Below are 13,402 nucleotides of genomic sequence, written 5' to 3' on the forward strand. Positions count from 1 at the left end.
GGAGACTACCTAGACTGGTTTTGACCTTTATTGAGGTCTCATCAGTTGGAGCCAGACTTCTAGACTCAAGAAGATACCAAGGCATATCAATGCAGGAGTCATATATTTTCCATGTACAAGTGTATAAAAGGTGCACACACACCTTATTATTAAATACTCTGAATGAAAGATGGGTGTAGAACATTTTTCTGCTTTATTACAAGGTTACCTTTTTTATTACTCGCATACAGAAAATATATGACTTCTGTATTGAGTTAGCCTTGGTATATTCTTTGGTCTGTCTTCCCCAGGTGAGACCTCCGTAAAGGTTGAAAGCAGTGGTGGGTAATGATCCTTTCCATGATGTTTTTGCATTATGGGATACTAAGGCAATTGACATGAAGTCAACAGCCTCTATGTATAAGTAAATTAGTTGTAATGCTACTTCAGGCTCTTGTTTAAATTGGTTATAGGATTTCTCTCGTAGAGTGGTGCATGATTGGAATGGATTGCCATTGGATGTTGTGTGTGTGCAAGTAGCGCGAATGAATTCAAGAACAGGTATGGCAGCTGGTGTGAATAGTATGGTCTCCCTCGATGAGCTGACTCCCTGGAGGTCTCTCTTAATAATAATAATAATAATATTTCTTAAGTATAATATGAAAGTTTTTGTATGAAACTTTATATATAATATAATATGAAACCAGTTTGTAATATGGCATAGTGATGATTATTAGACAGGTATTTACAAGAATAAAGAATATTATTCTTTATACTATATATAAAGAAGAATACTGATTATTGCAAATATTTCAGCCAGAAACTAATGGGCTATCATCAGTATATCAACATAATCACAAGGTGAAGCTAGAACAAAAATTGTTAATCCTATTTACAGAACTGAGCTACATGCTGCAGCACCACCATATTGGTGGTCACAAGATAAAATGAGATTGCAATTATGGTTAAAATTGAAATAGTTAAGTTTGAATTGCAATAAAATAACAAAAATTAAATAAACAAAATGAATGATGCAGCATTATTTATTGAAAAGTGGGAGGGAGGGAGGGAAGCATGCTATTGTTTGTCATTTATGAGAATAAGATTCTCCCAAATCTTGTGAATGGATAGACGGTCATTCTGATTTAAGTTTGGGTAGAGTAGAAGCAATTAAGCACTGTTTAAATAACTGCACCTAAATTACCATCAGTGTAAAAGGTATTAGACCAGAGGAAATTGTGGTTGGTGTCCATTTCATGCTGTGCAAGGCCAGATTTTTAAGGCTTATTGTTATTGATACAGCATGGAGCAGACAAGATTTGGTGTTCTCATAGTTGTTTTTTGATTGAAGATCCAATTTGTCCAAAGTACGAGCAGAGACAATCACATTTACCCTGGTAAACACAAGAAAGGGGGGTTGGAGGAAGGAATGTTATTCTTTGTTAATGGTAACCAGGAGGTCATTCTGTTGATATGTAAGAATGTAGGGACTAAACTCTATCTTTTCAGGATCTTTGCTGCATTTGCCTTGTAGATGTCCATGATGTACGAGATAGGGACACACCATACAGGTTTGTTGTTGGGGATAGGCCTCGTAAGTATTCCAGGATGAAGTGATTGAGTGAAGCCATTCTGTAGTATAATGTATTGGATGGTGCACAGTTCTTTTTGGGGCTCTTTCACACTGTCTTTTTGACTATTCTTCATTCATTCTTCTACCATTCCAATCATTTTTTAATCAATTTTTTTTATCTTCCTCTATTTTACTACACTCTGCCATGTCATTCACAGCATTTGCACTACATTCAGTACTTCCACCTTTCATTAGATTTGTATCACTTATTTAATTCATGCCACCATCAGTTGTTTCTATCAGTAGATCACTCATTCGCTTTTCATAATAAATTTAGTTTAATCCTTTATCCAAGTGTGAGCAAACAAAGTTTGTGCCTGTAAATATCTTCAGGAAAATATCTATGGAAAATATCTTCAGGACTGAGGTAAGGTAGTACAACACCGGGCAACTCACAGCAAAGGTGGATCAAGTTCTCAACTCCTTGTCTCAGTATCTCCCATATTGCACAGCACATCTCCTTGTGGACATGTATACTGCTATGCATTAAGGGAAGGGCCACTACCCATACCGGTTTCGACCTTTATTGAGGTCTCGTCAGTGGGAGCCAGGCCCAGAGTGGAGATACTAAGGCAGAAGCAATAGGAGAGGTCATCCTTACCTATAGGAGTTGCCAAAAGGTGTGCCACCTTATTATTAAATTACTCTGGATTTAGAGAAAGATGTTTGAAAGTTTATTTTTCACTTGGTTAGACTATAATAAATTTAGTTTAATCCTTTATCCAAGTGTGAGCAAACAAAGTTTGCACCTGAAAATATCTTCAGGACTGAGGTAAGGTAGTACAACACCGGGAAACTCACAGCAAAGGTGGATCAAGTTCTCAACTCTTTGTCTCAGTATCTCCCATAATGCACAGCACATCTCCTTGCAGACATGTATACTGCTATGCATTAAGGGAAGGGCCCACTACCCATACCGGTTTCGACCTTTATTGAGGTCTCGTTGAGACCTCAATTGAGATCTCATTCAAACATTGAGAGCTTGATCCACCTTTGCTGAGAGTTTCCCGGTGTTGTACTACCTTACCTCAGTCCTGAAGATATTTTCAGGCACAAACTTTGTTTGCTCACACTTGGATAAAGGATTAAACTAAATTTATTATAGTCTAACCAAGTGAAAAATAAACTTTCAAACCCTTTTCATAACTTTCTACTACTCATTCGTTGCTCTTTTGCAGTATCTCTTTTTTACTGTCAGATGAGCACTCATTTTTCTCATTGCATTCTTGCTACTATCACCTTTAGTCACTGATATGTTACTGCCCATCAACTCTGCATTCAAATTGCACTTCACACGTTTACACGAACACTCTCCTTCCATCTACCTTAATAATTCTTCAAATAATTTATCAACAAATACATATAGCACACCTCACATTTCATGAAACAACTAATTTTGTCTATACAAAGCAGAAAAGATCAGTAGAACTTTAAGGCTCCTTAAGGATATCGACGGAAGAAAGTTAAAATATTCTGGACACATTGAAATTATGGAAGGAAGACTTCTCAGAACAGTAATAGAAGGTAAAGTTCCTAGAAAAAGAGGAAGGGGTTGACTATCAATGAGATGGATGGATGGTGTGTGAAGTGACTGATCTTCAGAGAGTTGAGGCCTCCAGAAAAGCATACAACAGGACTAACATGGTGAAGACTGGTGTGGCACATCGAAGTGACCATTCAACATCTATGGATGCCCAATGAACAGATGATAATAGACAAAGCTGCTACCATCTTGCTTTCAATGCTGATTAGTATACCTTGCTCTAAATTTAATGATTTTATAAACATACTTAAACAAGCCCACATACACTACAAACACTGCCAGCACACAACTATTATCACAACACTTACATATAAACACACAAATATCCACAATTAATTACTCAGAAAAATTTATCTGAATGAGAAGCCTTCTTTCATAAGCCTGCCAGTGAACTACCACCTGTAGTGATTAATAATGGTGATTAGATGATCTCTTTTGGTATATTTCAATTTGAATATAATTTGGGACTTTCTTGTTTGTACTTTGTTGCCATTTTATGTAGGGCACCTTCACTATTACAGAATGTTTTAGGATTACTTCAGAAGATAAATTTGCCTTGACTATATCAACTAGGGTTCTAATTTTTTCTCGATTTTTGGGAAAGGTGGTTAGGGGAAAGTGAGCTCTGTTGATTTTGTGGTGAATCTCAAATGTGAAGTTGCAAGGATATTAAGAAATGAGGATATTGAGATAAATGAGAAATGAGTGCTATAAATTAAAAATGCAGAAACTCTATTCTTGGTCGAATCCTTTATCCAAGTTTAAGCAAACAAAGTGTGCACCTGAACTATTTTCAGGACTGGGCAACTCATATTTAGTGGCTAATGACTTCACATCACTTGTCATAGTATCCCATAATGCAAAGCACATATCCTTATTGGCATATGTAATGCTATGCATTATGATTAATTCCCAGGCTGGTTTCGACCTTTATTATTATTATTATTATTATTCAGGCCTCCATGGAATCAAAAGACTCATCGTGGGAGGTCCTTCCTAAGAAACACAAAGCCTATCAAGACTCATCGAGGGGAGGTCCCCCCCCTAAGAAACACAAAGTCTATCATACCACTCCTTAAACTCATTGACTGTTCTCGCTCTCACCACTCCATCAGGCAATGCATTCCATGGTTCAACCACCCTCCATGCAAAGAAACCACTCTTCACCCTCTTCCTCACAGTTTCCTTTTGTAACTTCCAGGGATGGCATCTTGTCATTACTCCTTCCCGCTGTTCAACTAAGTGAAAGAACTCCCTAGCGTCAACCCTGTAACCACCTCTCAACAGTTTAAAAGTCTCAATCATATCAACTCTCCTTCTTTCCACCAAACTCTGCAGTCCACATTCCCTCAGCTGATCCTCATAACTATCATTGTACAGTCCTGAAACCATCTTTGTTATCTGCCTTTGTACCCTTTCCACAGTTAATTTATCCCCTTCAAATCCTGGGGACCAAATTCGAGAACAATAGTCCAAGTGTGGTCTTATACAATGGAATGATAACTGTTTCATCTCTGCAGGTCAGCATCCATTATTGACCTTTATTGAGGTTCTCATCATTGGGAGCCAGACCCAGAGGTGATACAAAGGTTGAAGTAATGCAGAAGTAATATTTTCATATACGAGTAGAAAGGTGCTGCACCTTATTATTAAAATACTCTAGAGATAGTTGTTGGAAGTTTTTCCACTTGGTTATACTATAAATTAAAGATGCCAAGAAATTATATTCTTGGTTTAATCCTTTATCCAAGTGTAAGCAAACCAAGTTTGTGCCTGAACTATTTTCAGGACTGGACAACTCATATATAGAAGCTAATGACTTCCCATCACTTGCTTTAGTATCCCAAATGTCCATAAAGATGTGTGCTTTGCATTATGGGATACTAAGGCAAGTGATGTGAAGTCATTAGTTTCTATATATGAGTTGCCTAGTCCTTATAATAGTTCAGGTGCAAATTTTATTTTCTTACAGTTGGATAAAGGATTAAACCAAGAATATAATTTCTTAGCATCTTTAATTTATAGTACACCCTCTGTCCAAAAAGAAACCGAACTTTTCGAAAATAGAAGAAACTAGTGGCTCCACCTGTTGTATCTTTTTGTTATCGAAAGCGGTAACCATCATTAATGTTGTGTCAACTGTTTATGACATTTGTTTCATTAGAAGCCGAGTTATAGTGCCAAGAGTGACAGTCTGTTTTGACGAACAGTCGGAAAATGAGTTTTTCAAACAGAGAGCTGCGATTGACTTTTGTGTTAAACTTGGTAAAAGTTTTGCCGAAATGCATCAAATGCTTCAAAAAGCATACGGTGATGAATGCTTATCCCGTACTCAAGTTTACGAGTGGTTTAAGTGATTTCAAAGGGGCCGTGAGACACTTGAGGATGACGAAAAGCCGGTCCGTTCAAAAACTGGACTGAGCTAAGTTAACATCCATAAAGTGCATGATTTCATCAAAGAAAACCCGAAATCATCCATGAGATTGATTGGAGATGAATTGGGGATTCCAAAATCAACTGTGCACAACATTTTGACCGAGAGTTTGGCTTCGTAAATTGAATTTGCGATTTCCCCACAAGTTGACCAATGACCAAAAAATGTATCGAATTGAATACTGCAAGGACCTCATGAAAACCCCTCATAAGGAGTCAAACTTCCTTGAAACGATCGTTACTGGTGAAAACGTGGTGTTTTGAGTATGAGCCCAAAACAAGCTCCAGAGTGCTGAGTGGAGACCACCAGAAGAGTGGGCATATGAAAAAAGTCGCTTGGAGAAGTCAAAAGTAAAGACAATGCTGATTTGTTTCTATGATTCAAAGGGATTATCCACAAAGAATTAGTTCCGCCTGGCCAAATGGTCAATGGTGAGTTTTATCCCGAAGTTTTGAAGTGATTGATAGCAAGAATTCGTCGCATACGACATGAATATCATGATGCAGGCAGCTGATCACTTTTGCACGATAATACACCATCTCATCGTTCGAACATTGCGAGACAGTTTTTGAGCAATAAGCAAGTTTAGTTTGCTAGATCATTCACCGTATTCACCTGATTTAGCACCCTTGACTTCTTTCTCTTACCCCGACTTCATTTGCCGATGAAAGGAAAGCGATATGACGCTATTGAAACCTTTCAAGTGGCACTAACCATGCCCATCAACAGTATCCCAAAAAACCGATATAAAAAACTCCTTTAACTAATTAATTGACCATGCCAAATGCTGTGTAGAAGCTGAGTATAGTATTTCAATCAATATAGAGTATATTGATTGAAATAAATGATTTGAATAATTATACAATAATTGGCCTGTGTTTTATTTTCTATCAAAGATTCGGTTTCTTTTTGGACAGAGGGTGTATAACCAAGTGGGAAAACTTCCAACAATAAATGTGTTGAGTAAGTGAACCATGAGGCAATACCACAAAGAAAGAGAGAGAGAGAGATTCAACATATCATTGGTTTCTTTTTTTGGACAGAGGGTGTATAACCAAGTAGGAAAACTTCCAACAATGAATGTGTTAAGTGAACCATGAGACCATACTGCAAAGAGAGAGAGAGAGATTCAACATATCATTGAGTACCTACATAGTTGGTGACTCACCAGTTAGCTATGTAGTCACATTTATAGCCAATTTAATTCAGATGTAATCAGTGGTGAGCTATGGAAATTTTAACAAAGGGCTCGCATCGTCGAGCAAAAAAAAAAGGGGGGGGACTAACTTAGCTCTTATAATACTTATATTGCAACTTTGTAGAGCTTCTGAGAGATATGATAATTCCTGTAGGATATCAATCATTAATGCTAGATCTTTTAAAAATTCCAAATTGAGTAATCGGTTTAAAAAGCCCTTATATTTATCGTTCAATCCGCAGTGGTATTTTCTAGTTCTACAAGATTATTAAACAAGAAGAACAAGGGACTCGCAAATTTGATAAAAATTTAACAAAGAGCTCATGCGAGCCCCTTATAGCTCACCACTGGATGTAATGTAGCTTGTAATCATCATATTCTCTACAGTCTAAGTCAGGGGTCTTCAATCTTTCAGACAGTGCGGGCCACATTAAAATTTTCAATGAAGCCCACTGGCCACTAAGCTATACTGTGGTATTTAGAATTGTAAGATGCTTTCCAGATTCACAAGGAACGCTGTGCATTTGATAGTTTACATAACATCCTATAAAAATAAACAAACTCAGCTTTAAGAGTTTAGGTAGGAGTCGAGTTCGTGATAAGTAAATACAATCAATACTTGAAAAAAGATAATTTAATGAAGAAAACATTCATTTTTACAATGTCGATGGGCTACTTGGCAATGTTTTTCCTTGACCAGCTTGTCGATGTTGGCATCAGTGTTGGAAGTCGCTATGCGCAGAGTATTCTCGAGATGTTGGTCAGTAATTTGAGGTTCTTGCCTTGGACCTCACATGCTTCATTCTGGAGAAGAACTGCTCACATAAGTATGTGCTTCCTAACAAAGTGCACATCTTCAAAGCATGCCGGCGAAGATTAGGGAATGCCTCTCTGAAATGTAGTCTTTGTAAAATGTATAATAGTTTTTACAAAATTTTAATAAATTTGTAAAAATGAATAATTTTTCTCTCAAAGAAGAGTTGTTTTGGAGTTCAAGCAGTTCCGTTTGTATTGAGCCTGGCATTTCGGCAGCATTGGAACTGAATAGCATTGAAAATAAATCTAAAGAAGACCGTTGGTTACGAAAATCACTATATCTCTCTTTGAACTCACTTTGCAACACTGCTAATTTTGTAGCATATTCACATATTCACAGTTGGACTCAGCGAGAAGCTGAAAATGGATTAAGTCTTTTTTTGCGAGTTGTGCCTCCCAAAGTTTGAGCTTCACCACAAAAGCTTTGATGCGATCAAATAGTGTGTGCACCAGTTGATCTTCGTATTGTAGCCACGTATTTAGGTCATTGATATGCAATGAGATATCGATCACAAAGGCAAAGTCTGTCATCCACTTCGGATCTTTGAATTCCGTAATCAGCTTCCCCTTGGTTTGCATGAAATGCTGTATTTTGCTCCTTAAGTCAAAGACTTTTATGAACCTTCCCTCTGCTCAACCAACGCACATCACTATAATAAACCACATCGCCGTGATCCGCTTCACACTCTTGGGTCAAAAACTTTTGGAATTGATGATGCTTCAATCCTTTTACCTTAATAATGTTGACAACAGTCAATAACTTTCATGACATTCTCAAATTCAGTGGTGGATTAAACAGTGGTAATGGATGAAATCTTTTCCTTCTAGTTCTGGTTCTTTCCATAGCAGTGCAACAAACCCTTCGTTCTTTTCCACCATAGCAGAGGCACCATCAGTTACCACACCCTCGAGGTTTGTTAAGCTGAGATCGAAACACTGGAGTGTTTTCTTGGCGGCTTCAAGAATATCAGTGCCTTTCATCGTTCCCTTCATAGGTATGAGCACTAGCAGTTCTTCAGTCACATTGAATTGTTGATCAATGCCATTGAAAAAGATAGCCAGTTGTGCTGTATCCTTCACATCTGTGCTCTCATCTAAAGCAAGTGATATAACGTAAATTCAGACAACCGTTTTTTTTTAAAGTTCCTTCAATGTCATTGGCAAATTCTTTGACACATCGTGCTACAGTTACCCCAGACAAACTCGGTTTTTTAAACAGTTCCTTATTATTGAGGCACAAAATATTCCCAACAACAATGAGATACTCTTTCACAAACTCACTGTCCAAGAACGCTTTTGATTTTTTAGCGATTATGTAACTTACTTTGACGCACGTTTTGCTCTCTTCCCTCTGCCTTTTAAACGTACCCTGCTGGCATTTTAAATCAATTTGGAGACGGTTCACTTTGTCCACACGAAGCCGCCCTTGAAGGTGATCGAAATTGGATGCATGCTTTGTCTCATAGTGTCGTTTTATATTGTATTCTTTTGATTCTGACACTGACTCACGACAATTTAAACACACTGTCTTATCGTCGATCGTCACAAAAAAGTACAAATTGGTCATTAAACACCCGACAAGAATTACTTGATTTATGCCTTTTACTCGTAGACACCATAGTAATGGAAGGCGTACCTAAAAAATGATCCAAAATGGCCGTGTAACAGTTATTATCCACTGAATATGTCTCGCACTAATGAAAAAGTCTGGCAATATAAAACCAGAATAGACTATGACTGACACGACGAACCTGCGTGCACTTATACACGAATATCGCATATTCATGACTGATTGACTTTCTGTGGATGCGATCCTCTTGTATTTATATGAAAATAATGAAGTATCAAGAACCTTTGAGATGTATCTAAAGGCACTAGACAGTACACTCGAACGAACTACTGCTTAAGCTGTCTACCTGCGACTTTCGTACTTTAATACCGCTTGGTGCTGGTAGATGGCTGAAGAAGCATGTCTATTTGATATTTATTTTTATAGGATTTTATGTAAAGTATCAAATTCACAGCGTTCCTTGTGAATCTGGAAAGCATCTTACAATTCTAAATACCGCAGTATAGCTTAGTAGCTTGCGGGTTTCATCGAAATTATTTTTTATTTAATCACATTTTAATGTTAAGTAGTTATTTTTTTATAATGACTGGCACGCCAGGCAAATAGCTCCGCAGGGCACGGGTGACCTGCAGGACATGCGTTGTGAAGACCCCTGGTCTGATATTAAGGTGTGCTTTCGTATTTCGTTAACATTTTTACTTTTAAATAATTTCAGTATAACTGACATGACTAAAATGTAGTTGCTTTTGATGAAAAATTCTTATTCTAGTACATGTATGATTTAGTTTTTTTTTTTTTTTTTTAATAGACCCCAGAAGATTCATCAATGTGTGCTATGGAGATGTTTTCACCAGAAGATACAACCTCTTGTTATGTGCCATGTTCTGGTGATTGTGTTCTTTCAGATTGGTCTGAATGGTCTCCATGTACTGTTCAGTGTACTGATAGACATGGAAGTGGTGAACAGTTTAGAAATCAAACTATACTAGCCCCATCTGGACCTGGTAATATTTCATTTTTTTATTAACATTATTATCTTGATGATTAAAATCAATTGATAGGCAACCCACCTTACTCTAACATACACATAATGTTACGAAAACTCATTCACTTCCTAGTCGCTACTCAGTACTTTGTGACAATGTATTCTGTTTACCAATCATTCAAGGGAAGAGAGGAGAAAACACTATTAATCCTATAATATATAGACACGTTTACACAAGAATATTATATTTTAATTTGCCAAATATTTCAGTCTGAAAATAACAGACTGTCTTCAGTGGCTACATAGAAACAGTTTTTTAACAAGGTGGAATACCAACAATTGATCATTCAAAAGTAGAACGAGCCGCGTGATGTTATATCACTAAGTATTTAAGAGAGGAAAACATTTTTTATCAGAGTAATGATTAAATTAAAGATATTAATTCACAAATTCATATAATAAGCTTAATTTATAAATAACATTAGACTAATGTAAGAATTAAAGTCTAAATTTAAAAAAAATATATTATATCTACTCTATAATATAAAATGATAAGCTTTTTTTTTAACGTTTTTTGTCAAGTTATTTGAAACGTTTTGAAACTCGGGCTACCCTGAATGTTGAGTTTTCAAAATTCGAGTCATCAGAATTCAAGTAGAACCGGCCTACGAGTCTGGAACTCGGGGTTGGGTGCCGGGGGAACGGTATCCCCGTTTTGAGTAATCAAAATTTGAGTCATCAGAAGGAGAACCGGCCTACCAGTCCAGAACTCGAGGGGGGTTGGGCGACGTAGGCGTCGGAGGGGGGGGGCAGAGCCCCCTAGTATATATTAATGTGTTATCCTGATTAAACTTTCCCATATTTTTGATAAAGATATACAGTCATTTTGATTCAAGTTAGGGTGTTGAAGTAAGGCCTCGGCACTTTCTTTAAATAAGCATTCAAATTTATAGCGACATCTGTGTAGGAGTCGAGTCTTGGACCAGAGGATGTTGTGGCTTGTCTCTATTCCATGCTGAGCCAATCCAGACTTAACAGATTTGTTTGCTGAATGTATGATTGATGTTCCTGATTTTTTTTTCTATAGAGCCTCCTGTTTGTCCAAAGTAGGACAGATTGCAGTTACAAGGAATTTGATACACACCAGGCAGAGACTTTGGCTTGGCTTTAAGTAGCATAGAAGCAACTTCTAGGCAGAGGGAATTAGCCTTTTCACTAAGGTTCCGTTCAATGTTAACCAGGAAATCTAGATACGTAATCTTTTTAGGGACTATAGCGAATCATGTCCTTTTGAGAGGTTGAGTATTTCACTACTAGTTAACGGGCGACCATATACGTTGACGATCCAATTATCTGGAACTTGGAAAGGCTTGATTTGTTTAGAAATAAGAACATTATATTTGTGGTTTAGATGTTGATTCTGTGTTTTATACGAACATTGTATAGAGCGTTTAGCCACATTAAGAACTAAGTCAGAAAGATGTGGGTCTAAGTTTGTGGAGATAAAGGTCTGGAGATCAGAAACTTGATGAATGTTAGTAGCAAGATCATGTTTAGCTGCTCTGAGTTGGTTATGGATTAAAGCTAAACTGCTGTTCCTGTAGATATTATGAGCTCCAAGAGATTTGATGGTTTCTTTAATCTTAGCGAAATTAGGAATAATCATGTTGTCTTTTGACTCTTTTGAATCTGACTTTTGAAGTTGATCACAACCTCAAAAGTCAGATGGGGATCCTGATCATGACCTTATGTAACAATGGTAATCTCTATTTGACAATGTTTTTATTTAATTTAATTTATTTATTTTCTTGTTATTACAGCATTCTGCTTTTGCCTTGAAAAACAAGCTTACAGTGTATCCTCTAAAAGTAATTTCCTTTCTTTGCTATTATATTATAATTTGGTATCACCATTTGAGTACAGAATTTCATGACCACACTCTAAACTGTAAAACTTTCACCTATCAACATTAAACTGTTATCCCATTTCATCTACTTGCATTGTCAGCCTGTTTAAATCATGAAGCAACACATCATCGTTCTTTATAATGCTTGTCAAGTTTACAACTTTGTCTACATAAGTCCTAAGTTTTTGCAACTTTTGATGTGTGAAATTGGCATAAAAATCTGCAGACTTTGTAGCAGAGAAGAGTTACAAGTCATGCATAATCATAGTTTCTATAAGAGTTGCACATTTTATTTACAACCTCTGTGACTTTACTGAAAATTTCCTTCATATCATTTTAGGCATTTGATATACTGCCTGTTATTCTAATCTCATTCATCAAACTACTCAAAATTTTTGTGGTTGACCTAATGAAAAACAAAAAAGCAAGATATGCTGCATGAAGATATATAAATGGAAAGGCAGTTGATAGACGTATCCCACAATCCTAATAGTTCCCTTCCTAAAGAGATTGAACAAGGCAGATTGCGCTGCCTTGTTCAGTCAACACTACTGCATTACATTCAGCCACAGTGAGAGTTCACTGTTAATACTCAATGTACAGTGAAGTTAGTGCACAGTATTACTTGCAGTATTGACTGCAGATTTTTGAGTGTTCTGTCCCTAATATTGTTTTTTCCAATAAATTTTGCTATTTTCATTGCACAAAGAATTTTGCATATTAAGAATAACAGCAACACTGCTGTTGATTTTTAGGAAGATTACTAAATTTAAATACAAATCTTCGTTATATTCCTATGATTTTTCCAACTATTTCTCATCATCATCAAATTCCTGACATGTACCCTTGAAGGGGTACATGTCAGGAATTGGTTTGAACACTGTCTTGTATACAGCTAATTTAGTGTTTTGACTAATTTCTTTTTATTCCATAATAGTACCACATGAAAAATTTACATCATTACTAACTTCCTATCTACAATTTCCTCCAGATCAATCTGTTACCTGTCAAGATTCCAACATTATTAGATCTTATGTTTCTATCTTCTAAGGCACCTTTTACTGTATCTATCCACCTATATCTTTTTATTATTATTATTATTATTCGTGACATCTCCAAGGAGTCTGACTCATCGCGGGAGGACACCCACTGTACAACTCTCCGTCTCCACCACTTAGTTTTCCTTTGGGTCTTTTTCCTGCCAACCTGGCGGAGAACACTTCTTTTGATAATCTTTCTTCACCCATTCTGTTTAAGTGACTGTAGCACCTGAGATTAGCTCTGCTAACACATTCCTGGATATTGACAATGTTCTTTCCTAATATCCTCATTTTTAAT

The 13,402-nt window shown here is 36.7% G+C and overlaps 1 protein-coding gene across 6 annotated transcripts in view; it reads left to right on the forward strand.

Moving 5' to 3' along the window:
• The window catches only part of LOC150093608 (thrombospondin type-1 domain-containing protein 7B-like), a 950,748-nt gene that overhangs the window by 442,421 nt on the left and 494,925 nt on the right, over positions 1 to 13,402 (forward strand). For all 6 annotated transcript variants that reach the window (XM_090412735.1, XM_090412734.1, XM_090412733.1 and 3 more), the window contains exon 10: positions 9,982 to 10,177. In XM_090412735.1, the coding sequence (XP_090268861.1) occupies positions 9,982 to 10,177 (196 nt within the window). The remainder of the gene's footprint in view (positions 1 to 9,981; positions 10,178 to 13,402) is intronic.

This window comes from Typopeltis vanoorti, chromosome 23 (assembly GCF_054136105.1).
Source record: "Typopeltis vanoorti isolate ZY-2024b chromosome 23, IOZ_Tvanoo_1.0, whole genome shotgun sequence".
Taxonomy (NCBI): domain Eukaryota; kingdom Metazoa; phylum Arthropoda; class Arachnida; order Uropygi; family Thelyphonidae; genus Typopeltis; species Typopeltis vanoorti.